The sequence below is a fragment of the Symphodus melops genome (genome assembly GCF_947650265.1).
Source record: "Symphodus melops genome assembly, chromosome: 1".
NCBI classification, from domain to species: Eukaryota; Metazoa; Chordata; class Actinopteri; order Labriformes; family Labridae; genus Symphodus; species Symphodus melops.
In genome coordinates, this window is record NC_136691.1 from 53,250,883 (window position 1) to 53,278,713 (window position 27,831).

At 44.8% G+C, this 27,831-nt stretch overlaps 1 protein-coding gene across 1 annotated transcript; it reads left to right on the forward strand.

Moving 5' to 3' along the window:
- Window positions 1-314: 314 nt before the first annotated feature.
- On the forward strand, window positions 315-27,649 carry bmpr1ba (bone morphogenetic protein receptor, type IBa; the record flags this gene model as incomplete). The annotated part of the gene is given in 14 exon segments (XM_079350887.1): window positions 315-696; window positions 20,501-20,663; window positions 20,826-20,925; window positions 21,619-21,721; window positions 22,508-22,604; window positions 23,505-23,524; window positions 23,527-23,571; window positions 23,574-23,641; window positions 24,175-24,255; window positions 24,261-24,366; window positions 24,938-25,235; window positions 25,346-25,521; window positions 26,466-26,596; window positions 26,683-27,649. Coding segments are annotated over 14 exon segments (1,896 nt in total). The 3' UTR covers window positions 26,809-27,649.
- Between the last annotated feature and the right edge of the window lie 182 nt (window positions 27,650-27,831).

Here is a 27,831-nt window from a genome sequence, read left to right on the forward strand (position 1 = left end):
ACCCCATCTTGCTCCTGTCTGCTCCCTGCCCCCGTTTTCTTTCCACCCAACCCATGTCCTCCCTCCCTGTCTGTGTGTTTGTGTGTGTGTGTGTGTGTGTGTGAGTGTGAGCAGGTCAACCCACTCTACTAGGCAAGAGAAGTAAACTCCCCCTTTTCCCCCTTCTCTCTCTCTCTCTCTCTCTCTCTCTCTCTCTCTCTCTCTCTCTCTCTCTCTCTCATTCTAGCTCTCTCTCTCAGCTGGGCTGCTACTGTCAGACCGGGTTGGAGGACAATCAACTGCAACTGCTGCTGCTGCTGCCGGTAGTGTTTTGTATGGTGTGGACTTTCTCACGTTGCTGCAGACACACACACACACACACACACACACACACACACACACACACACACACACACACACACACACACACACACACACACACATACAGGAGCTTGCATGCCCTGTACTCCCTCCCTCCCTCCCTCCACCTCTCTCTCCCACAAACACACACTCTGAGGGAGAGGCAGTGTGTGTGTGTGTGTGTGGCGGATCGTGTGGTGTGGAGCGTACTGAAGAGAGGCGTGGAGAGGAGCGGAGCGGCAGTCTCTACCATGCCCGTGCAGGGACGAAGGCTGCAGCGCTGCGTGTCTCTCTGCCTCTGGAGCCCGAGTCCTCTGCTGCTGCTCGGACTGTTTTCTCTTCACGCACAAGCACACGGTGAGTCGCTGCAAACTTTTTTCCCCCCCTCTCTCTCTCTCTCTCTCTCACAGCTGCCCCATCCAGAGTGGCTGTTTTCACTCAGCTTTTGCACTAATGCTCCTCTGATTGGAAACTTTTGAAGAACTCTTGTCCGGTCCGGAGGTTTTCCTCTCCTCACTGTTGAACACTTTCTGCTCTCACCACTCTCCACATTTTATGGTGACATGTGCACTGCTTGTAAAAGTTGCTGCCGAAGCCTGCGCTGTGTTGTGCAGTCTGTGAGCAAATCATGATGACAGTCTGGAGCGTTTTAAGAAATCTGCTCCAGCTGATGCACTCATCATCCTCACGACATATGATATGCATGTGCTTCTTTCACGTCATGGAATCCTTCATGTAACATTTACTCAGTCATGTTAATGATTGCAGCATGTCCAGGATCTGATCAAGGCCAGCGGCTAAAAGAAGTCCCAGATGAGAAGTTTTTACAACCTTTGTCATTCACTTTTCATATTCCGATTTTCATTCTCAAAGTCTTTTTGGATTTTAACGTCGTATCAGCAGACTCTGTCGACAACACTCCTTCTAGGAACAACATGTCAGATTTACCACAGAATCGCCAAACAAAGTCAAGTTATTGATTATCTTATAACGTTGTCGCGTCCTCAAAAGTCAGACTCACACACGACTGCACACCTTTCCATGAAAACACACCTCCATGCACGCTGCACACTTTGTTTTTGTTGCACTGTGGATGATTTATTGTGGAAATGTGCTGTGTTTTGAAACTTGCATTTGCTGAGTTGTGTGATTGTTTTTGTGGCGTTTAATCCTTATTAATCCTGCCTCTTTCATGCAGGTTGACTGTTTTTTGTTTGACTTTGTCAGACTAGATTCTGAGCGGCACCCCGACATTAAACCCGGTCAGTCCCACATTCCCACAACGTCATTCCAGTTTCTCTGACACTCAGTGGCTCTGTGTTCTCTGTTTTCCTCGGACCAGCAGGCTGATATATTGTCTTGGATCGACATTTGTTACCGTTAGCCGCGTCAGCCGCTTCGTCTGTGACCATGTTTGGTATCTGAAGTGTGATTGGCGAGGTGTTGCAGAGAGAACGTGTCCGATTTAATCGTCTGTTATGTTTGGCGCTGTGATGTGTGTCATTGTGGTTTCGCTCTCTGCTCTCTGTTGTTTTCCCTCAACCCCTCGCACAGCGCTCCTGTAGACCGTCGGAGCGTTCGATGATTTAAAAAGAGACCGTTGTGAGATTAAAAATGATCGTTTCAATTCAGAGTGAAGTTGTCCAGAACACATGCTGCTCGTACAGTGTTTCCTATTCTTCTCCTCTCTCTCCTTCTTGACGGTCTATTTAAAGTCATTGGAGGTTGTTTCAGCTGGGAGTCCTGACGCTAAGCCAGCCGAGGCTCATACCTCATAGTCAGAGAGTGCTATGTGCCGAGGTCGTTCTGTGACCTCTGGCTGCGTGTCATCCCCTCTTTTCTCGTCCATCTTTCCTGTCATTGTCACAGGCCGAGTCGGCTTTCCTCTGGAGCTCACGCTGTGCGTTACACGCTCCTTTAGAGTCACTCTCTTTTCTCGCGGATTCTCTGTGGCCAACACTACGGAGGGAATGACAAACTCTGTTAATGCAAGCAATGCTGAGGAATTTACCCTGTGGACTCACACATTAAGAAAAAGCCAGAGTGTTTAAAAGTCACAGCAACAGTGAGTGGTCTGTCCGGGAAGCTGCAAAGAGCAGCTGCCAAAGAAGAAGACGTGAAATCTGACATGAGGTTGGACCCGTACCAACAAGATTTTCCCCTTGTTTGCATCACGCTTCGGAGGGTCGGACACGCCATGCACGTTGTTTAATATCAAGCAAACATTGTGTTAGAAAAGTACATGTAGGCGGGCCTGGGTTCGAAGCCGTACTTTGACTCCTTTCCTGCATGTCATCCCCCTTTCTCTGCATCTCTCCCCCGATTTTGTTGTACCCCCCCCCGATTTTGTTGTACACCCCCCCCCCCCCCCCCCCACACACACACACACACACACACACACACACACAAAAACACATCAAAATAAAGAAGAAGAGTATTACATGTCATCTCATTATCTAAATCCTTTCATCTATATCTTTGTATTTGTGATATTTGCTTATGGAGCATAGATCAAATCAATCAAAGTACAGTGTCTCTGTTCTCACTCTGTGCAAGTGAATAATCACAAGTTGTAGATTTTGAGGGTTTTAACTTTCAAAGGCATGACTCCAAAATGAGAGCATCCTTAAAGTGTTCATGTGAGAACTTCATCTTTTTATTCGTTCCACCTTTGCTTCATGTTTCTGTTCACTGACCAGAGACACATATGTCTTAATATTACGTCACCTTCATGCGTTTTGTTGGTTGTTATGAAGTCAGGTCAGGTGTGTCCCAGCAGTTCCAAAGTGTTCAAACTGTATTCAAAAAGCTTTCTGCCCGAGGCGATCTGCTCGTTCATTTGTTGACACATAGAAGATTGATTGGACCTGTTGCAGACTCATTCATTGGTTGTCGGCTTGGCTATGGCTTCAGATGTGACTCAACAGGTAAATATTTGTTTTCTGAAAAGTGTTTGAAAAAAAAACATGGAGTGGGTAGAGAGAGAGAGAGAGAGAGAGAGAGAGAGGATTTAATTATAGAGCTTTATCTGCCTCGTTCTTGTGTTCTCCCTCACATCTCCCCCCCCCCCTCTATTTCCTCAATCTCTTCCCATCCAACACATGGATGAAGTCTTCACTTGATCCATAGTTAATTGTCTGTTTTCACACGAGCACTCCTGAAGGACAGATCCTGAAATCCTCCTGATCTCGTTGTTCACACATGTCCCTCACAGAGGGAGACAAGGCCAGGAGTCTCCAAGGCAAGACATGATGTAATCAGAGAAAGACACTGAAGTTACAGACAAAGCAACATAGTCTGCTAAATAACGCTATAATGAAAATATCTATCGGAGTATTAATGCTGAGGGTCGTTCAGCAGAATCACAATATGAACAAAAGAACAGAGGAGAAATAGATGTGATGCAGCCGTTTAATTATGTTCACAGAGATCGTACCTGGAAGGAGTTTTTCCTTCAGGAGTTTTGTGCAAGTGTGAAAGCAGCTGAAGTGTCTCCTTTTGGCTTCTTGTTCTCACAACACCAGCATTTTAAGATTTGGATACAAAACTACGAAGACTCGAACAATATAAGTACGTGTTTTGATAGCGACACTACTCAAACTGAAGTTCTATAGCCACCGAATCTTGGGGGGTTTTGAATGAACAAAAGTTGAAAGCAAACTACACAAATACATTGGCAATGTTGGCAGCTTGCCAAGTGATGCAATTTAGAAAAATCACTCTCTCATGAAAGCTTTGGGTTGAAAATACTATTGAACGTCTGTCTTGTTTTGTTTTGTCCCTATCGATCATTAAAATGACCGATTGTATTGTTTGAACACACACGGTATCAAAGTGTCTCGACTCTTTACAGCCTCAGCAGCCCCGCTGAATTGAGTGATCCCAGGTTTTTAAGACAGGTGTTAGACGTCTCCGATGTTGTGTCTGCACGAGAACACCGGGGGGGGGGGGGGGGGGGGGATGCACTCACTCATGCAAACTTTTGGAATCGCACACTCACACGCACGCACAGATCTTCTGTGACCTTCCACCTACGCCAGGCTGCAGCCTTCACTGAGAGTTCTGGGAAGTGAGGGAGTGAGCGTGATAGCTTACATTTCATTGTCCTTGGTGGAAATAAGCACCGCTGTAACAGTTTTCACAGTCAAAGCTCTGCCAGTTGCTTTGCTTTTGTCACTGCCCGCTAATGAGACTCTGTCGCTCTCTGTGGAAGAATTTTCACTTTTTTTTGTTTTTACAGAGTTTAAGCACTGAAATCATGTCTTCGCTCGTTTGTTACTCGTGCTGTTTGTTCTCCTAAGTACTGAGAAGGTCTCCACGCTTCTTCAGCTTGCATTTCACATCTTGCAGTTCTGTGATCTGTTTTTAGTCGCATGAAGTCGCTGGCAAAAATCTGGTGCTTTCTCCATTTCTGTGTGTGAGTCACTGAGCACCTGCTCCCCTGATTTCAGCTTCCACAGTGAGACGTTTACCTCACAGGAGGAGGGCTTACCATCAACATCTAACTTAGACTCCTAACTTCATGGAAGAAAAGGAAGCTGCACAGGGTACAAAAAAAACCAGGATGCAGTATCTTTTATCTGCATCAATCGCTCCATCTTATCACCTTACATGATTCTCTTTGGTCGCATTCGGAGACTCGTAAAGAGATTCATAGAGGCACTCAGGTTTTTCAGGGAGTCATTGACAAAACTCGTGTCCTCGTGAGAAGATGACTGCGCCGTATCTCAAGAGGCAGCTTTGAGAAGAAAAAAAAAAAGAGGAGCAGAAGGCGAGAGCGCTGACTCACTGTAGCTAACTGCTGCTAGCGCTTTCTGCTCCTCCAAAGCTTCCTGACAGGATGTGTTGAGTTCCCCCCGCTGCAAACGGATCCCTCATTAGAACCGCTCAGCCGCTGGCCAAACTGAAACACAGGGAGGGAAAGGTGTTGCCGCCGCTTGTTAAAGAACAAAATTGTCTCACACCTTTAGACTGAGGCTTGTTTGTCCCTGCGAGACGAGTCGTCTAAAGTTTGATCTTCAACGCAGCTGGAGACTCGAACGCGGCGCTCCGTACAGAGGAGGGTGGAGCACGAGCGGGTGTTCAGTGACAGCCGAGTGACCCGAAACGACATGTGCCTGATTTGTTGCTTGGAACAGGTCCTGTGTTGTGTGTTTGGGAGAGAAAACATGATCTCGAAATGACCTCTGAAAGGTGGAAGGTACAGGGCAGGACTGAGGGGTATTACATCCTGTAATGGATACAGATCCAGTCACTTCTGTCCCCGTCAGATTACCGGTCAAGCCGTGACTTCTTAAGACACAGCTGGAGCAGGGGAAGTAATACGTGTGTGTGTGTGTGTGTGTGTGTGTGTGTGTGTGTGTGTGTGTGTGTGTGTGTGTGTGTGTGTGTGTGTGTGTGTGTGTGTGTGTGTGTGTGTGTGTGTGTGTGTGTGTGTGTGTGTGTGTGTGTGTGTGTGTGTGTGTGTGTGTGTGTGTGTGTGTGTGTGAGTGAGAGAGTAAAAGCCTGAGTAAGGGAGAGATGGTTTATTTCTCCGAAATTCAATTCATGCACCGTGTTGTTGAACATGCTGCACACACAGACTACAATACACAGCAGGCACTCCTGAGCTGGTGCTGTGCCTTGCTCAAGGGCAGTACGGCAGTGCTCAGGAAGTGACCAGACATTTTGTTTAGACTTGGTCCACATTGGGATTTGAGCTTGTAACCTTCTGGTTTAAATCCAAGCTTTGGATTTCTACGATTCTCTTTCACTGTTTTCATTTTATCGGCCTTATTTTGGCCCTTGTGGATGGGCATACAGGCGAGCATGGTGGTACTTCATGAGGAACTTTTTTAATATGGTTAGCTGGTGCTGGTTATTGCTGTGAAGTGCTGCCTTGATTTGGACACTGCACAGAACAGTACAAGACAATGATGGACAGATAACAGGTGAAGCGGAGCACAGCAGAGCAAAGCTGGCTGTCACAGGGACTTTAAAGGCTTAGGGTTTTCCATGCACTCAAACTCCCCCTCCCCACACCAGAATACAATCCACACCGCCCGCCCGCCCGCCCGCCCTCTGCCCCTGGAACAGGGTTGTTTTTTTTTGGTGAGCAGAGAGGAGCAGCACATTGTTTGTGTCATGTGACTTTGTGTTCTGAGTCAAAGAGAGATGGAGGAGGAGAGACGGTTCAGGTTGGAGGAGCAGATGTTCACTGAAGGCTCGGTGAAGGCTCGGAGCACTCACACTGGTCACACTGGTCACACTGGTCACACTGGACTTTGAGGGTGAAGCGTGCTATACTTCACAGTACAGATTACAAAGTGTGAGCGTGCCCTATTAAACAGCCAGTATGCTACTAATTAGCGTGCTAATAAACAACGAGTTAATGGTGAATATTGGGACTGTAGTTTTCAGTGTTACGACAAATTCATTTAAGTAGTTTATTTGGATCCCGCTCATCAATGTTGCATGCAGAAAGAATGATTCACACAACAAGAAGGACAATAAAATGAAACTGGAAAAATGCAAAATCAAGAAGACAAATTAGTTTCAGTCTTCATTAAGAAACGGATGTTTTTGTAAGGACAGTCACTCAAACATTTATTTTTTTGTACCTCCTAAATGGCGATACAACAAACTATGATACCGGTGTGTGTGTGTGTGTGTGTGTGTGTGTGTGTGTGTGTGTGTGTGTGTGTGTGTGTGAGACGCTGACAGAGTGTTTGTCCTGTGAGATAATACAGAGGAGGCCTGGAGCCACTGATGGGTGATATGTGACGAAGTTAATGGGAAGCTAATCACACGGAGGAGACAGTCGGACGCACACAACTGTAAACAGCCATGCTTGTGCAAATATGCACACACACATACACACACACACACTGATTGTTGCAGAGATGTGTTCTTGTCTTGGCTGTTACACAAATACACACTTAGTTCCACATTCAACACATTAACCACACATTTATGGGGTGATACATATAAATGTCCAACCACAGTGCACACACACACACACACACACACACACACACACACTGTAAATGGATGGAAAGTGACTTTTTCAGCCCGTGGAGATGATGGAGACGCCACAGACCAGAACTGTGGGAAATAAACACGAGGCAGCTGTAATGTTAACACCATCAGCCCTCACTCTACACACACACACACACACACACACACACACACACACACACACACACACACACACACACACACACACACAGGTATTAAAAAAACAGCTAACAGTCTCTGCACTCCCACAGGAACGCAGCAAGGCACTCAGCTACACACATTTATTTTTGTTCTCCGTGTCAGACTAAATTCAGATTTATCATTTAGTTTAAACCTCATCAGTCGCAGTGAGCTCTGTGTGTACATGAGTGTGTTTGTGTGTGTGTGTGTGTGTGTGTGTGTGTGTGTGAGAAAGGTTTTATTCACTTGACAGACTGTTGTGATCGCCCCTGACATGTCGTGGATGTGTCATAAAAAAGACATTTGAGTTCCAGGTATCTTATTACACACTCCTTGGCTGCTCGTGTGTGTGTGTGTGTGTGTGTGTGTGTGTGTGTGTGTGTGTGTGTGTGTGTGTGTGTGTGTGTTTAGTGTATCTTAGTTCCAGCACAGTTTGATATGTACTGTATGTTGTGTGTCAGAAGGGCAGCATGACTGTACATTTCCATATTACGTCCCAGTCAGAATAGCCTGGTCAAGGTTGATGACATTCTCAGTGGGAACATTTCTATTGTGAATTCTCCCCAGTGATGTTCCAAAACACATCTATCTATCCACATGCCTGACTTGATGAGACTTTATTGCCCTCTTCGCTAGAGTCTGATTCAACAGATGTTGACTTTTTAAATAACTCTGACTGCCAGCGCTGAATGTGGCTGTGGTCTGAGGGGGTTTGAATCCCTGAGAAGTCAGCGGAGGTGTTAAAGATGGCGTGGGTCGACACATGCATGAGAGAAGACATTTTACTTTTAGACTGGTCGGGAAAGAAATCGGAATAAAGTTTTGCATTCACACATGAAGAACCAACCGGACAATTTGAGGAAATCAACAGGCATGTTTCTGTTGTTGTTGTTTTTAGTTATATTAGATGTAAAGAGGGCTTTGGTGAAAAAGCAAGTTTATTTTTTGTTCGGTCAACAAAACCTCCCAAATCAAAGACGCTACCTGAAGCATTCGTCAGCATGTGACGGTGTATTTCTGGTGTTTTGATTGGCACGTCGGCCCAGAAGAGCAGCAGAAGGTCATTCAGGTCGTTCGATATCTCGTTCAAAGTCAAGTGCTTCTTTCTATTTGCACAAACACTCTAATCCACGAATGAAGAGACCTCGTCTCTATGGCCTCATCTTGTGTCAAGGCTCTCTGCCGTCCACCGCCAATGACACTTTACATTTAAGTCTGCATTTTTTCATGATATCTCCACGTCTCTTATCAGCTTGTGTGCTACCACTCGTCATTACAGAAAGTACGCCGAGTACTAAAACAGCCTGACCAGGGTTGCAGTGTATTCTGGGTAACTGTGGAGCGAAACGTAATCAAACTATTATCTCAGTCTGAGGGTTCACTGTGAAGAAGCAATTTGTTAACATACCAAGGGAAGACAGAGTCACACTTGTATGCTGAGTATTTGAAAGCTGCAGTTTGTCCATTTAGGTGGTTTTATATGTCGCTTCAGGGCAAAAATCTACATTTAGAATGATTCAATATTTTCTTCCGTCTGCACATCTCTCCTCAGAGTGAGTTTATTTAAAGGTTTGTGTAACTCAAGAGTGTTTATTTAAAAAAAACTAAGTTTACATGTTTTTTGGAGGGGGGCTGATTGAGATGTATACATGCGAGAGTTAATCGACCCCCCCAGACCGCATCATCTCGGTCTGTAGTCCGACTCCCAGAAATTCAACTTCGAACAGTTTAGGTCAGACTTCATCACTAGTGTTTTTCGGGTCAAGTATTAATCATAGTATCACAATAGATCTTTTTTGAACACCATTTAAATTAAAAAAACAAAAAGGCTGCTTTGAGTCGAAGAAGACAACGACCCAGTGACCCAGGTCAACTCACTGCAGGCAACACTCTCTCTGTAAAATGTCAAACACAATGACGTTATGCCTCATTGGATACAAAGTGACAGTAATTATTAATAGTGTATCTCTGTTGTCTTCAGTCTGATTTATAAGAGTACAACATACAAACATTCTGCACACTGTCAAAAAGAACGAGTTCATGTGACAAGAATTCAACCAAAGCATCGCATCCGCCAAACATCCTCCCCATCGTGTTGTCATTCTCCATTTACCAAACAGCCTACAGCATCTGAGAGTCTCTGTGTGTGTGTGTGTGTGTGTGTGTGTGTGTGTGTGTGTGTGTGTTGTTAATCGCTCTGTTAAATGCACACTGTGGGTGTCTGTGTTCACTTCTAATCTCGGCCTGTGGTAGCTGCCATGGCCAAACACTGACTTGGCGTGTGTCATGCTATTGTTTTTCAGTTTATGGCCATGATTTTTGCATACCACCATGATGGAACAATGAGTCACATGATGATATCACGGGAATAGCACATCCAGTATGGTATAAATAACTGCCAAGTTTGAATTAACTACGAGGGCGTGTGTATTGTAACCTAATGCTACTTCTGACTCGATGACGTGGCGTGCGTCACAGTCTGAGCACGCCGTGTTCGGACTCAAAACCAGGTTCTGATTAAATGGTAAAGAGGTGTGTCATAAATGAAGTCCAGCGATATGTTCTGGTGAGACCATCAGATGCTTTGTTCATTTATTGGGGTTACGTTTGTTAGACATGTAATGCTATGATCATGTAGAAGTTTGTATTTAACGCTTTTTAAGATTTGACAAACTGCGGTGGAAGAACTTCATTTTTTTCCATCAAGAGCTACACACCCACGTTTGGGTGTCAGCTGCTCACACACACACACACACACACACTAGGGAAACACCAGTCTGTGTCTACAAACGTCGTTTTGTTTGTGCGTGTCGGCCTCAAACTTTAAAGCGCTTTTTAAAAGGTCGTACTGTTCCGAGATAAGAAAGTTGTCCCGCAGCGCCTCCACTTCCCCTTGTTCAGTCTGTTTTTCATTTCTGCTCTTGATGCTTAAAATTTAATTTTACTCAACGGATATTTTGCAAAGAAAACAAAAACAAAGAAAGGACTACGGTGTCCTGGTCTCAGCAGTCACTCTAGACCTTGATAGCATCCTTTAAAAAAGTCGAGGTGCATGTTGACAAAGTTGATATCTGAAGTAGATTGGTCGATGTTTATTAATCCTTTGGGAGGGTGCCCCAAAGGAAATTCAGATTCCAGCATCAGGTAGCACCAAACACAGGAGAAAAAAAAAGTCAAGTTATATAAAGATATAAAAAAGAAAGGAAAAACAATAAAGTACCTTCCTTCTTGATTTTGATTGGCCGGTGAGGGGAACAGTGACGTTGATGACGGTGGCACTATCCGAAAAACTATTTTCAACTAAGGGTGCTGTGACTGCAGAATTAAAAAAAAGAAGTGATGCCTCACTGAGGTCTCACTGTATAGAAGATTTCCTGCACCATGGGAGATGAATGACTGAGGTTGTTTGTGTGGATTAGCATCGTCTTGATCACAGAGTATTTCACTCAGCCTGTGAGCTGAGCTTTCACATATTTTATGATGAATGAGAATTACTTTTACAGAGAGCATATCATTTCGTTGACATGACAAGTTCATTGTGTTTATTTTAAACAAGAACTATTAACAGCTTTGAGGCTATCAACGATCACATGGGCAAGCCGTAGTGCTGGAGTACGGCACGGTTCAGATTGCCAGTGTGATCGCGCCCTGAGAAACCAAATTGTGAAGGCGATCGATCTCTCTATTTTCATATATGATTGACTTAAATTTCATATAAACATTTCTTAGAAATAGATTTCCAGCATTTGAGAAAGCAGAAGACGGATTCTCCAAGTCTCCATTAATGGAGGTCATTGGTAAAAGTTCACTGACAGGTCGTGAGATATCAATATTTAACATCTACAGTTTATGCTGGTGATGAGTGTTTATGTGCGCAGGGCTGGAGAGCTTCACAACACGAGGGTTGGTTATTTTTCTCTCATACTAAAGTAAATATAATGAACCCAGATGTGGCAAGATAAAAGTCACCAAACACTTCATATTCCGACCAGGGTGAGGCTGCGCCCCTTTAAAGAACCAGGAACCACTTTGTTCTCCTTTTCCACAAACTGTTTATATGTCTGTAAATGTTTATTTTAGATAATATTTCACCTTTTGTCAAAGGTGTCAGGCACTGTGTACAGTATGCTGCTGCATATAGTAAGGCATTCCTTTGTGACAGACACATCTGTCTTGTGGTAGAAAAAAAAAAAGCAGCTGCTTAAAGGGATCTGTAAGAGATCACCAAAGGCTTCTTTTAGCTCCATTTGTCTGCCAGGAGGACATTTTCCATCTTCTTTATCAACTCTGTTTAGTTATAAGTTAAATACACGTCAGTTGCAACATTACCAGCAACAATAGTCAGAGAATCCCAAAAAGAAACAGGATTTAGAGGCCAAGTCTGTCCACGCAGCACATTCAGGACTTTGAATCTTTCACTGTTTTGTGACGTTTGTCCCACGTTTGTCTCAGCTCGGCTGGACGGTTACCTCTGGTGTTCATGCTCAGGAGCGCTTCTAGGTTCTGTTGGGGCCCTTGGCAAACATTCATTGGAGGCCCCCGCCAACCAGCGTCCATTATCATTAATTTTACAGCAATAATGCATGCGACTCTTCGCAGGGCATTGAGAGTGAGTGCTGTCAGATGGGGCTTCATTAGGGAGGTTTCCTACTGTCATTGCAAAATGTGCACGTTTTATCTACATTTGTAGTTACTGTAGTTTTGAGTTTGTCAGTCGTTGGGGCGCCCCCTACTGGCCCCGGGACCCCAAGCAGTTACCTGCCTTGCCTGTTGACAAGCCGCAGCTCTGTTCATCCTCGCCCCCGTCGATTTCTGAAGATTTTTCAGGAGTTTTGTGCATGTGTGAAAGCACTTCAGCAGCTCCTTTATGACAAATCTGCTGCACTCTTATCAGGACAAACTTCCTGAACCATATTTGCGCCGGTTGCGTCATGCAGTCCTCACAGCCCACAGATCCAGCTGGATGCCCGCTGCCTGTGAATTGATGTGAACTGTTTTGTTTTGAGCCCACAGATGGCCGTGAGAAGGAGCTTTTGATGAAGAGGCCAGCTGGTATCCTTTCTCCCCTTTTCTTTGCTCTGCTCCCTCTCACCTCCTTCAAGGACCGTCTCATCATTTCCTTGTATTCCGGAGGGACGATGAGGGCCTTCTGGAATGGACTCACCGATCCTTGTGTACCTGTCACTCATCCTCATGAAAGGGGACACACACACACACACACACACACACACACACACACACACTCCCCACTGGTTGCATAAAGCTGGCAGATGCCAGCTGTTTAAGCAGAGACTGGCAGAGGCTCATTACAGCATCATTCATCAGAGGGACATGATGAAGGCATGTTGATGATGGATGCTCTAACTGCTTCAACAGCTTCCCTCTGCTTGGTTTAATTGTCCTGTTTGAGCTCAAGAAATCATCTGGAAAGCTGTTTGTGACACTTGTTTGTGGTTTTCGACATGGTGGTCTGTCCTCAGTCAGTTTGTTGGATAAGAACAAAGATTTTCTCAGACTGTAAATAGTCCTATTTGTTTTTTTTCTTCTTCTTGCAGGACTTAATGATTCGTTTAATTAAATTCAAACAGCAGTCCCCCATCAGGGTGGGAACTGCAGGGTAACTCATGATGTGATACGAGAAGTGTGGCTCAAGATCCTGATAATATTACGACGTATACATATCAATTATAACACATCTATAAAAAGGATTATTGAGTTAATTCACTGCAGTCGAGTTTGAGTTTCATCTCTTAATTTCTTTACCCTCGCTGTCCGTCATTATCCAGCTGTCAACTTCTTCTTCTTCTTTAATCCGATATGAGCCATGCAGTTCATATTACAGTGTGTCCTAACAGCATGCGAGCGTTCGATCCAATCCAACTGAAGATATCGCATCACACCGGGCATGATGTCAAACCTCTCTGCTCTGTGGATTTCAGAGATGTTGAGCTTTTGTATTGAAGGTGGACAAACTGAAGTTGTGGTGAACATCAAATCACAACACTCGTCAATAAACAGCTTGCATTAAGTGTTGTTAACAAAAGTCAAAGCACTCGTCCCACGTCTGTCTTTGCCACCTACACAGAGGAAAATAGAAATGGGGGGTAAAAGTGGCGTGCTGTGCCATGTGGCTGATTTTGTCACTTTTGTCCGGGCGGCTGCAACAGGCTGTTACCCTGATTCAAGCTGCTGTATATATTTTTTTTAAATATATTTATTTTTCTGACATGAAATATCGATATTAAGCACCATTATCCATCTCACGGGTCAGGATGATGAAATATTGCAGTATCGCTCTTTTGTCCCACCCCAGGTTGCTGTATTGCTCTTTTGACTCTGTCTGCTTGTGCTTGAAGTAACATTTTTAGTAAAACATTTATGTGTGAGTTTTTTATGCAGGCGATGCTTTCAGAGGTGTTAAAATGGAGAAAAGGAGAAGACATGCAAAGGGTGGAAGAAGGATGAAAAGAGAGGAAGTGGGTACGAAAGCAGAGTGGATTTCTTTTTGAAAAATTTAACAAGAAAAGTTAAATATCTTCTTCCTGTCGTCAAGAAACCTAAATGTATTAAAACTGTGAGACTGGACGTAAGGGCAGCCGAGTTCAAAACACAAGACATATTCTTGCTTTAAAACATGGGTCAGAAAATGAGTAGCTTTTGATTTTTTTTATTGCTCAAATTGAGAGTTAGTTAACATAAAGTAAGTAGTTGTAATAATAATATTGTGCGTGAGAGAGGGAGCTTTGTCACCGGTCTTCAGGGGTAAAAACAGATTTGAACTTCAGGGTCAGTTGAGCCAAAACATGAAGACAGACATCAGCTTCCCAGCACCCAACCGTCCAGATCACAAAGTGGCGTTCATTAACACATTCCTGCACATGTGGGATGGCTCGGCTCGTCTCCGCATTGACAGGAAGAGGAGCAAAGGAGATAAGAGCCGGCACTGAAAGCATCAGGAAGGCGAGACGGAGGCAAAGACTTAAGTGCGTGAGAGAGAGAGAGAGAGAGAGAGAGAGAGAGAGAGAGAGAGAGAGAGCAGGGGTGGGGGGGCGTTTCACCTTCCATGTGTCTTCGGTGCAGCGACGGCTCTGTCAAACAGCAGAAGATGGACTTCTACTTAGAGGGAAGAAGGAGGCAGGAAGCGAGCCGTGTTGTCAAATGAGTGTCTTGAGTGGAAGGGGGAGGAGGGCGGTGTTTACACAGGCTTATAGAAAGGGCTTTTCTGGTAGGCCTTGTTTGACATGGCCGGGATAACGAATGAATATGTTCTCTCTCTCTCTCTTTCTCTCTCTCTCCTCTGTAGTTTTGTCTGTCCCTCTGACTCCTAACCTCTTCTTTCAAATGCATCTGTTTCAGAAGAGGCCTTTTGAGGTTTTATTTTTTTCAGCTTTGTGGGGCCACGGTTGTTAATTGTGTGTTTACAGTGGCCCCCGCATCCTGTCATGGAGCCCCAAAACTGCCTATAGGGGAGACGTGAGAGCTCATAGTGGTACACCTGAAAGGCCATTTTAGTGAAAGAGCTTGAAACAATTATTGTGTCAGAGAAGTGGACGGATATTCAGGCGGTTTCAGAGCACAAAGCGTTTGACTTTTAGCATGTTTTGACATAAGCGGTACTTAGGGGCCTTTCAGCTGCAGCCTCATTGGTCAGCTCATGTTTTTACTCACATATTCTCTTACCTGTGTCCATCAAAAGCATGTTATTTTACGAAACATCTGTCGAAGGCATATGAGACGCCACAGCTAAGAAAGCGTGTATTTTCATCTTCACAGAAGCAGTATTTTTTTTTTTCACGAAGATAAGAGTTGAGGAACGCTCAGGGTCAGAGTCTTCTCTGCTTTTTAAAACAGCCAAAAATATTTGACCTTGGTCAGGCTCCCCTCCCCCAGACAGATGGACCAGGCTCATAGAAAACATGCACGTTATAACCTCGGGACAAATGAAACATTCAGCAGGCTCTGCCTCTACAAACGTTGGTAGTCAGAGAGGTCACGCTCTGAGAGACAAAAATGAGAGAAGCAAGAAAAGGGACGTTGTAAGAAGCTGAAGTCGTGTGATACCGGATTGTGTTCGGAGCTCTGAACTTTCACTTTTCTGTCTCGTCTTCGGGGTTAGTAACAGGAGGGGTGAGACAGGAAAGGGGGCACCGAGTGTCTGACTCCGTGTATGTGAAGCTCCTGTTGTACTGTGCTGTCTCACAAGACCAAGTGAGATGACTTTTCATTGATTTAGACAAAAATGATGGGCGCTGGTGGTTCAGTGGTTAGCGCATGTGTGGAGGCTAAAGTTCTCAACGTGGGAAGCCCAGGTTCGAATCCAACCTGTGGCTCCTTTCTCGATTGTCAGTCCCCACTCTCACTCCCTGATCTTTATCTCTGTCCACTGATCCGATCTGTCCAATAAAGACACAAAAAGCCCAAAAATAAATCTTTAAAAAAAAAAAAAAAAACCCTGAATGATTGTTTCCATCGCTGCCTCGCTATTTTCTGCTTCTAAACAGGGCAGGCATAATAAGCCTCGGCTTCATCCTGCACTTTTTTGGCCATTGATTTTTTTTTAAATGTATTATTATTGTTCGTGTATGTTTTATGCTTTGTGATGATGGACTGAAATAAGAATTACTTACTTACTAAATGAGAAAATTCACTTCGAGCAGGAGGCATTAATGACTGCATTTTGTCTCCAGCATGTGTCGTGGCCTTTCTTCTTTTTTTCTTCCTCTTTGTTTTAAATCATCTATCTCCCCCCCCCCCCCCCCCCCCCCCACACACACACACACACACACACACACACACACACACACACACACACACACGCAGAGCAGTAGCCAGGGGTCCCAGGTGCAGGATGGATGTGAAAGGCTTTGTGTTTTGTCAACAGCACAGCAGCACCTCAGATGACTAACCCAGTGGACTCATGCCGGGTACAGGGACAGGGCACAGAAAGCGTACGAGGAGAGAAAGCCGCGCGGGAGATGGAAGAATAAATTGTTGGTAGAATAAGCATGTAGGAAACGACGGAAGGTATTTCAGCTTGTGGAAGAAAATAAAAAAAAAAGCGAAGAAAGAAACAACAAAGAAAGAGGGAGCTCTGCATGGAGTGCGACGCAGAGTGAGTGAGCATTAGGGAGCAGGACGGAGGAGGTGATGGAGGGAGGGGGGGACGGAGTGAGAGAAAGGGTGGAAAAGGCCAGTGGCCTCTGCTCTGTCTCCTCTGTGTGCCGCTAAACTGCCCACCAGTTCCCCGCAGCTCTGTCACTTCTCGTTTGTTAATCCTCCTTTTCTTCTCCCCCTCCTACTCTTCCTCGCTCCCTTTCTCTCAAATCGGTCAATTGTTAATGTGACCCCTTTAAACCCCGCCGCCCCTCTCTCGCAGCATTGTCAACACATTATCAGTGTGTACAAGAGCCACATTTAGGGAGGGAGGCCCTTGATTACAAATGACGATGCCTGTTTGAAAGAATTTGCCAAAGTTGTTTTATTGTCGACGGTTTCTCTTGGTGAAGCCTCAGAAACGACATATTTCAAGAAACTTTTATCAGTAACAAGAAAGATAGTAAGATAAGAAATAATGAAGGACTTTTTCACTTTGCCCTTTAATAGTTGGCTTCCTTCGTGACGTAACGAAGGCAGAACGATTTAGACAGCTAGAGGTTAGAAAAGAACGCCACGTCACTTCACAGGGCTTCTTCTTCACTGGCGTTAACTCACATTTACCGACTTCAACGTGAAGACAAAGAATGAGCACAGACAAGTGAGCGATGTCGCCCTGATGGAAGCACAAAGGAGAAAATCAAAGCATTAATTCAGTATGCAAACTTTAAAGGTTTAAAACAGCGAGAGCAATATTGTGACAGATTAGAAACACATGCATCGAGCTAACGTGTTAGCGTGTTAGCGTGTGTGTGTGTGTGTGTGTGTGTGTTTGAGTCCGTCAGGGAGCGCTGAGCGTTCGTCCCTGGAGGGAATTCTTTGATGTTTTGTGAGCGACAGCTGAGCTCAGATGAAAGAGGAGATACCTCCCAGTGTCTGACACTTGACTGACGTTCTGTAACCACCCTGAGAAAACACGGCACCTCTTTAAGTTTCCTGCTCATCCAATTTGTCATTTATTAGTGAGCGCTTCATCTTTGTTAGTAATTTGACTTTAAAAAGCACCTTGTCTGTCATTAGATGAAGCCCGGAGAGACTCACCACGGAAACAAGACTCCGTCCGGCTGGTTATTATTTATAATAGTAGATTAAATCAAAATAAGTGTTGTCACAATACCTGATTTTTTTTTAACTTCCAACTTTATCTATAGAGCAGATTTAAAAACAACAGAGATGACCAAGGTGCTTTACAAGAAAATATAAAGCATAAAAGTACAATTTAAAAAAAAAAGGAAAAATAACAATATGTCCTGCCAGACTTCTAGTTTTTTTGGGGATTTTTTTTGCAACAAGTCCGAGTGAGCTGATGTGAGAGCGCCGCAGGATATTTTCTGGAGAATTCATCTCTAGCCAATGGGACGTTTATATAACGTCACTGCTGCATGGTGCATGTATGCACGCTACCGCTACGATCATGTAATTAAACGTCTGCATTACATTTCCTGTTTGTCACTATGTTGTTCTCCGCTCTTGAAGTATTGATCTAAAGGCAAATATTGAATTATAGCTTCGCATAGCGGACTCTGTTTGTTTTGTCCGCTGGAATGATCTAAATCATTTTCAGGAGCGCATGTTTGAAAAGGAGTTTTTCAGTTGTGGGGTCATGTCTTGTATCGAACAAACACCAGACTGTATCGGAGCTTTGATAGATCTGAAGCGGCCTTGCTGCCACGCTCGTGCTCCGTCACATAAGAATGTCAGCCTCACACGACGAGGATGTTCGTTGTTTGTCCCGTTCAGCAGGATGTCACAGCAATGACTGCGGTCATATATTGGCTTTTATTCCTCAAAGACTTGATTCCATCTGTTTCAGTTGAGGACAATCTGGTGTTTCATCCCTCAACAAGAACATCAGAAACTCCTGAGAAATTGAGAGGAGTTTTGAGTTTCTTAGTGCATAGAAAAAGCTTACAGTCATCAAACATGAACTTCTACACACAACCATTTCTTCTCTCAGGATGAACCACTTACGGTAGTTTCTGACCTTTAGTAAACTCTCTCCGTTCTCTCCATCTCCTTCGCTGCACTATCACCATTTCACTGTGGGGACAGCTAGCGTTTATGAAAGTGATTTATTCCGCGCTCTGTCTCCTGTTTATGGATTCAGATTCTTTGCGAGAATCGTTTTCTCATAAACATGCTGCACTGAGGAAGAGGAGTTTAAGAGAAGTCAGCTCAGAGTTCAGATCTGCTTGTAGTTTATTTCAGAGAGGAAGGACTCTCGGCGCTCGCAGCTGTTCAGCATCTGGTCTCAATGATCACGCTGGAATGAATGAAAATCTTAAAAGCCATGAAGGAAAGACACTTCCGTGATCCTTTCTTTCCCTCAAGTGACAAACAGGTGCTCTTTTGAAATCTGATAAGTGGGAATACAAAGGCTCAGTTCTTGCTCTACAGAGCAGCATCAACTGTAAGAGTAGAAGAAACAACATTTCTCACAATCAGGTGTTCAGGCTCAGAGTAACTTTTTTTTGTTGTTGCATATTTTTCTTTCTTGAATTTCCTTTTTCCATTTCCCTGTTATTATTATTATTTTTTATTTTTTTTTATCTTGGTGGATTCGATTGTGTTTCCTTAATGTGAGTCGTATTGTGCTCCGGTTCAGTCTGCCAGCTCATGTGGAATAGATTCATCATGTGAATAATGAAGAGTTTATATTCGCCGTCTTGGCTCTGGGCTCGACAGTCCCCGTAAGCGTTGTACGCCAGCACAGCGAGGGGAAATGGAGAGCAGAGATATTAAACTTGTCCCCCCTGGGGAACTTACAAAAACCTGCAGGTGTGGAGGCCGGGCTTCCAAAAGGCTCCAAAGCTGCTGCAGAATCAGGAAGGCAAAAAGCAGGAAGCATTATAATGCAGGTGACAAAGAACAGGTAGAACCTTTTACTGATTCATACTGATTCATGGAGTCAGCCTCAGCACTGACAGTGGAATAACAACACAATATTATCATCAAACCTGAGTCACCATATTACTGCATATCATCATTGTGTGATAGAATATTTTGAGATTTAACACAGTGGGAGTGAAGCCCACAGACTGACCAACGCTCCGGTTAAATAAAACCCTGTTAAATGTTTCTGTTATAAGTTATATCTGGGCAAAAAAAGTTGAATTAGGTGAATAAATAAAAAGCATCTTAAATGAAGAAAAACACATTTTGTTCCTCCGTGTGAAAACGATTCTGACGTCGAGTCAGTCACCTTTCTTTAAAGCACCGTTTTAAAGCAGCTGGATGAATCGGTGCCAGTTGAGTGAGGGGAAAAAAATATTTTGGATTCTTTGGAAATATTTTGCACACGAGCATTGTTAAAAACCTGAAAACCAGCGTATAGACTCTAGAGACTTAAAAAAGCAAACATGCATGCTTCACTTTGTCGCCATCATGATCTCATATTGTAGTTTAAATAAAGTTAATGCGCAGTGCATGTTTTTTTCTTTCATCCTGGAGGCCTTTCTGTTTTGTTGTTTTTTGGGGGGGGTTTTTCACTAAATTTTTAAAAACATGACATGTCTCTTTGCACTCTAAAAGTTGTAGCACATTTTTTCCCTTAACCCTAACAGACCTTTTTTTTTCAACGTGGTTTTCATAATGCATGAAGCTTTCTTCATCCTGCTGTTTCATTTCGCAGCTCTTCTCTAAACAGCCTGCAGCAGCGTGAGTCCATCCATACGATGGCATTAATAATAAAACAAATCTGACCCCAGCAGTGTCACTGCTCGCTCCTGTGTAGAGATGCACCCTCCATGATTCAGGGATTTGACTTCTATTCCTGCACTACTAATTGCCTCCTTCTTTGTCATTGTTGTTCGTTTTTATTTTTTTTTTCTAGGAAATATATTGGACAGTATGCTGCTGAAAGCGTCCAATAAGGAGGCAGTGGAGAGTGGGAAGGAGGCGAGTGGCAGCACAGCTCCGGCTTCATCCTCACAAAGACTGCTGTGGTGTCACTGTTATCACCACTGTCCTGATGATTCAACCAATAACACATGCAGGTACTGCTGGAAAACATGCACATGCTTACTCACATACAGTGTTCACCATCTTACCAAACACCACACTGCATCTGGATGTGGAGGGAAACAGCCTCAGACAGGGCTTCTATGTTTTGTCGTGCGTATTAGCTTCACTAACTGTAGCTGCTCTTTGTATTGCAGGACGGATGGTTACTGTTTCACCATGGTGGAGGAGGAGGGAGGGGTGCCGGTGTTGACTGCAGGCTGCCTCGGGCTGGTCGGATCAGAGTTCCAGTGCAGGGTGAGTACACACTGTCACAATACGATCCACGTAACTCTCTCACTTTTCTATCTCCCATCTTTAAAGCGTCAGCCACGAATTCAACGTGGATTTGAAGCATCACAAGAATGTTGATGCCAATGAAACCGGACTGGACTGTTGTGTCTATACATTTAAGTTTCCCTTCCTTAGAAGTCGAGTGAGTTTGGACATAAGTGTTTGTTTGGAGCTTTAACAGACTTCTACATTTAATGTTGACTGAAGCAAGTCACAGAAACAGATAAAACACAATGAAAAACAAATAAAGTTGGATTGGATTTAATGTTTTTGTCTAAATTGCACAGAAACTCTTGTTGCCAAGGTGGTTGTGCAAATTAGACAACATGCAACGAGTTTGTTTTCAATGTTCAGTAATTGCAGATGAGAATTTGCTCGGGTTCGAGCAGCCTTATTTTGGTGGCCGTGGTGTACAAACATTTTTCTATAGTGTCTGATTTGTGCTGTTATCTTTGTAAGTTTATGAATGTGGTATCATGACGACTCTCCTCACATTTAATGAAGTGACTGTCGATAAAATAATAAAATAAAAGGAGCATTTGTTCTGTTTTTTTTTATACAGGAATGTCGGATATCTTGGCTAATCAGTTAATAGAAAATAGAAAAAACGTAAACAAAGAACTGTTGATGTAAAATCCTCACTTCTCTGTCTTTTAGGATACGGGGAACTCCCGTCAAAGGAGATCTCTGGAGTGCTGCACAGACCAGGATTACTGTAATAAAAACCTGCATCCCACGCTGCCGCCACTAAAGCCGCCTCGTAAGTTCATCTCTCTCCTCCCGTCTTTTCTGCACGTGAAACACAAGGAAAGACGCTGCTGAAGGGCCCCCTTGTCCTTCCAGCTGGCAGGTGACAGGGACAGTGATCCGGACAGGGCCCAGAACTGTTTGTGACAGTGTTAGCACACAGGATTCACGGCTAGAGATAGTGTGACTCTGTCAGAGTCAAAGACAGCTTAAGTGGGGGACTTGCTGTCAAAGTGTCCCGCAGCTCCCGCAGTAGCTGCTGGCTGTCAGGAGAGCAGCGAGGCCTCTGCTGTGTAAAACACGATCCTCCATGTGTGAGTGTGAGTCCTTTTGTGTGTCGGTGGGACAGTAAGCTTAGATTCCCAGGGAAATCACGAGCCGCAGCAGACACCGGGGGCACAGTCATCAATCTGAAACCCTATCAGAGAGGATCAGGAAGAGAATTCATCGACTGCACCGAGGGCTTCCTCTCGCTGTCGACTGGAGCCCCGAGGGAACAGAGTGTGTGCCAGAAGAAAATGAAAAATTGATGAGTGAAATATGATTTGTACTTGATTTACCGTACACCAGTTCTTTGACTTGTAAGGATGACTGATCGTCTCTTGGTGTGGCGTTCTCTGTATCTTGCCCTTTTGTACATCATGGATGTCAGACGTTCTGCAGAAAAGGATTTGCAGCATTTTCCTCACAGTTCTTGAGTCGTTGCGCTTTAATGAGACCGGCGTGGATCATCAAGAGTCCATCGGGCCCCCTTTTCTTCTTCTCTCCCTGCTAACTGTGCTTGTTCTCCCCTCTCCAGTCTATGTGGATGGAAAGATCCACCACATGGCCCTGCTGATCTCAGTCACCGTGTGCAGCATCGTCCTGGCCGTCATCATTGTCTTCTGTTACTTCAGGTAACTCCACCTCCTTCCTTTTAAACTCACACAAACCAAAACATCATTCAACCTTTTCTTTTTAAGCCCCGCCCCCTTTCACTTCTCATGCACTTCTTCACTATTTTATCCCCTTCATCACTTCTTCTTCAGCCTGTCTGTTTTTTGTTTGTAAGATTGTAAGTTCACTCTCTCTCTCTCTCTCTCTCTCCCTCTCTCTCTGTCCCTCTCCCTCTCTCTCTCCTCTCTCCCTTCCTCTCTCTCTCGCTCCCTCTCTCTCTCTCTCGCTCCCTCTCTCTCCCTCTCTCTCCTCTCTCCCCTCCCTCTCACTCTCCCTCTCCCTCTCCCTATCTCTCTCTCTCTCTCTCCCTCTCTCTCTCCCTCTCCCTCTCTCTCTCTCTCTCGCTCCCTCTCTCTCTCTCTCTCTCTCTCCCTCTCTCTCTCCCTCTCTCTCTCTCTCTCCCTATCTCTCTCTCTCCCTCTCCCTCTCTCTCCCTATCTCTCTCTCTCCCTCTCCCTCTCTCTCTCTCTCTCGCTCCCTCTCTCTCTCTCTCTCTCTCCCTCTTCCTCTCTCTCTCTCTCTCTCTCTCTCTCTCTCTCTCCCTCTCTCTCTCCCTCTCCCTCTCTCTCTCTCTCTCGCTCCCTCTCTCTCTCTCTCTCTCTCTCCCTCTCTCTCTCCCTCTCTCTCTCTCTCTCCCTATCTCTCTCTCTCCCTCTCTCTCTCTCTCTCGCTCCCTCTCTCTCTCTCTCTCCTCTCCCTCCCTCTCTCTCTCTCTCTCTCTCTCTCTCGCTCCCTCCTCTCTCTCTCTCTCTCTCTCTCTCTCTCTCTCTCTCTCTCTCTCTCTCTCTCTCTCTCTCTCTCTCTCTCTCTCTCCCTCCTCCCTCTCTCTCTCTCCCTCTCTCTCTCTCTGTGTCTGCAAGGTATAAGCGACAGGAGTCCCGTCTCGTTACAGCATCGGCCTGGAGCAGGATGATACCTACATTCCCCCGGAGAGTCTCTGAAGGACCTGATCGAGCAGTCTCAGAGCTCAGGCTCAGGCTCAGGACTCCCTCTGTTGGTGAGACTCTCTTATTGCAGCTAAAATACCTGATGCACTACATCACTTTCTACACAAAAGCATTGCTTATACCTCGTAAATGTTTTAATCATGTGGGTGAATTAACAAACTGAGATGTGAGTGTTTGTTTAATTGGGGATGAAAGAAAAAATCTCATCATTGCTATGCAAGAAGAATTATTCATCGACTTCAACATCAACACTTTTGGCTTTTTCTTAATCAAGTATTTGATGCTTCATGTGCTCAAATCAAAAAACACATTATGAATCTAAAGTCTATTCTGAAGCCTTCTTCACTCTGCACTGTTGGAACTTTCGAGAAAATGTTGAACATGGAAATCTTCCTGAGTTGCGAGTTCACACGTCCCTCACTGCAGGAGACGCGTTTGTTTATCAGTGCGTGGACGAGGACAAAATGGCGAGCAGAAGAGCGGATAAAGCTTCGTGATGTCCCATGGAGATCGAGATAAGCCCCGCCTCCTCGCTCGTGCTGAACTTTCTGCTTTCCTTTTTTTTCTTCTTCCTCCTCAACAGGTGCAGAGAACGATAGCCAAGCAGATCCAGATGGTGAAGCAGATAGGCAAGGGAAGGTACGGCGAGGTGTGGATGGGACGATGGAGGGAGAGAAAGTGGCCGTTAAAGTTTTCTTCACCACTGAGGAGGCCAGCTGGTTCCGAGAGACGGAGATTTACCAGACCGTCCTGATGAGACACGAGAACATACTGGGTGAGAACGCCTTCTGATATGTGGAGGCACCTGTCTGTCAGTCTCTCCACACATAAACACTGTGTGCTTTAATTGCTTCTCAGGGATTTAAAGGGACACGTGGATTAACCGCTGTATCAGTAGGTGGTTTATTAAAAAAAGTCCCAAGTACGAGCAGGCACTAAAACGGACCAATAAAAAGTTACCAGTCCTCAACTGTGCTGCACCGAGTGTTTAAAACAGATCGCTTACAGCCAGGAGAGCGAACACCACAACACACACACACACACACACACACTCCTGAACACACTCACACACACACACACACACTCACACTCACACACACACACAATTATAAAGTTGACAACAACTAACTGCATAATTAAACAGCACACAGGCATAGTAATGAAGCAGAGGAGCAAAAGATCACTTGCCAGTAAACTAGAAGACGGATGAGATGCTGCGGTGCATAATGTGTTCACACAGGACGCTACATTATGCTTCCTAATGTCTGCCTCACTTAAATATCTTCTTTGGCCCGAGCTGTGATTTACAGGGTGATCTCTCTGCCGTCCCGTCCCTCTATTCACAGGATTCATCGCTGCGGATATCAAAGGAACTGGCTCGTGGACTCAGCTCTACCTGATCACAGACTACCATGAGAACGGCTCTTTGTACGACTACCTCAAATCCACCACTCTGGACAGCAAAGCCATGCTGAGACTGGCCTACTCGTCCGTGTCGGGACTCTGTCACCTTCACACCGAGATCTTTGGCACCCAGGGGAAACCTGCCATCGCCCACAGGGATCTGAAGAGTAAGAACATACTGGTGAAAAGAAACGGGACGTGTTGCATCGCTGACCTGGGGCTGGCGGTCAAGTTTATCAGGTGAGAGAGTCAGGAAGACGACGTATGCTCAAACGAGAGGGGGGACTCAAAGGGTTATTGGTCTTCCATTTTCTGATTGTCTGATTGGTCTGATATCTTCGTCCCTGCAGTGACACCAACGAGGTCGACATCCCTCCTAACACTCGAGTGGGCACAAAGCGCTACATGCCTCCAGAGGTGCTGGATGAGACTCTGAACAGGAGTCATTTTCAGTCGTACATCATGGCCGACATGTACAGCTTCGGGCTCATTCTCTGGGAGATCGCTCGACGTTGTGTCTCAGGAGGTAAGCCACTCTGTTTGTGTCTGTGCACACCGCTCTTCAGGGCTCTTTTTTCAACACATGTTGTCAATTTATTTTCTTTTTTCTTTTTTTCTTTTCTAATTTAAAACAAAGACAACCGCAAAACCGAATCTCCTGCAGTGTGACATCACACGTTAGTTGAGCCTTTTCTACAATCAAGCAAGAGACTCCACGTGATGGCCAAAATACAATCTGACCTTTCTAATGATATAAATCAAAAGCCGACACACACACACACGAGGCTCTTTTGGTGAAGGAATCACGAGTGACATTTGTTTGAACTTGTGATGTTTGTCTCGGCCAGTGATGATACAGTTAAAGGGATTCTGCTGGACTGAAAGGTCGAAAACAAGATTCTTGAGATTCCACCTTTATCAATGTATTCCAATGATTGTTTTTAGCAGAAGCTGCGACTCGGCCTTTCACTGCGTGTCATCCTCCTCTCTCTCCTCCCGACACTTCCTGTCTCTTTTTAATCAAAGAAAAAAAGTAACACAACAGAGGACAAAATGACTAGATCATAATAAAAAAGTGAATTTGGGCATTTATTTGATGCTTAAAAAAAGGGGTACATCCCTCGACCCAGCCTTTACCTAATGGTGCAGAGTCTTTCTAATGTCTTTATATCGCTTCTACGACGGTGCAACAAATACAGATTGTTTTTTCTCCTGTGATAAGTAATCAAGATTTTCAAATGACAACAGTGACTCAGATTGTGTTTACTACATCCTGTCTGATGGTCATGTGACAGGAGCATGTGCTCCATCTGTTTACTGAGAACACATGTTGGACCCAATACACCTGCATTGTTGCCGGTCACTGTAGCTCCGCCCCCTTCAATCTCAGACACACCCTCAGTCGTCTTTCAAGCTTTGTCGTCTCTTTCCAACCACATGCCTTTGAAAGTATTTCTCCTCACCTCGTAGGAATCCTTGAAGAGTACCAGTTACCGTACCATGAGCTGGTTCCCACAGACCCGTCGTATGAAGACATGAGAGAGGTGGTGTGCATCAAGAAACTACGGCCGTCCTTTCCTAACCGATGGACCAGCGACGAGGTAAAACGTTTAAAGTGTGCTTCAAAGGACAAAAAACAATCAGACACATGAATGACCTCTCTGACATGTTGACTGTCTCTCCTCAGTGTTTGAGACAGATGGGGAAGCTGATGACAGAGTGCTGGGCCCACAGCCCGGCCTGCCGCCTCACAGCCCTGCGGGTCAAAAAGACACTTGCAAAGATGTCAGAATCACAGGACATCAAGCTGTGAGCGGATACTGCCAGGTGTGTGTTTTTTTTCCTCACACGTTGAAAGGGCATTAACTTTCCCACTGGTGCCGGTTCGGGGCCGCACATTCTTCTTTTTTTTTTTTTTTTCGTCCTTAAGGAGACACAGGAAGCAAGATCATCACTCAGAGACCGGAGGATCAAAACTTTGAGTGTAGATGCCCAGAACTCTGCAATCCCCCCCCCCCCCCCCATCCCCCCCCTCGTCCTTGAAAATCATGGGACAGGACTACAATAGTAAACTTAAACTGCAAATAATTAAAAACAAAAAATGGAGGTCCTGTGTGGAGTGCCATTTTTATTTCCGACTTGCACAAGGACTCTACAAGCAGCTTCCTGCTCCTGTTGGAGAAAGAGATTGAATTTGGCCTTGTAGCTGCAGAGAAACACAAACAAGCTACTGACCAGTGAGTGGAATAATCTATGAGTGCTTTCTGTGAAAGCTACCTTACCTGTAGATGAAGGTCCGACTGATAGAACGGAAAGGATGTGCGTTAACGCAGCATGACACCTCCTCTGGAAACACTGTCCCTCCACTACTGCCTGAATGTCGTGAATTGGACTGAACACTTTTTTTTTTGTCACTCTTAAACTGACTGCTTTTGGTTCCATTGACTGACTGACACTATGTGACAGAGAGAAGAAAAAAAAAACAAATGTGTATTTTGTTGCTTTAAAAGTTCTGTTTATGCTGGTTATGTTTGTAGACACTGAATAATTTGTGTATTTTTGAGTTTGGGTTGGTTAGGGAAGTTGCTAACAGATGTAAAATTCAAACTCTTTAATATTAAATGTTGAAAAATAAAGTGTTTATGTCAGAAATAGTTGCTGGGTCGAGCCTCTATCTGTGAGTGTTTCCTTGCCCGACATGAGGAGAGCTGGCGCTGCTACAGGACAGGAGCCAGTGAAGCAGAACAACGCCACCTGTAGGGGCTCCACAGTAATTACAGGAGTGAAGGAGTCTGACCAGGTGATCTCCTGACTGCAGCGGCGACTGTGTCGATGT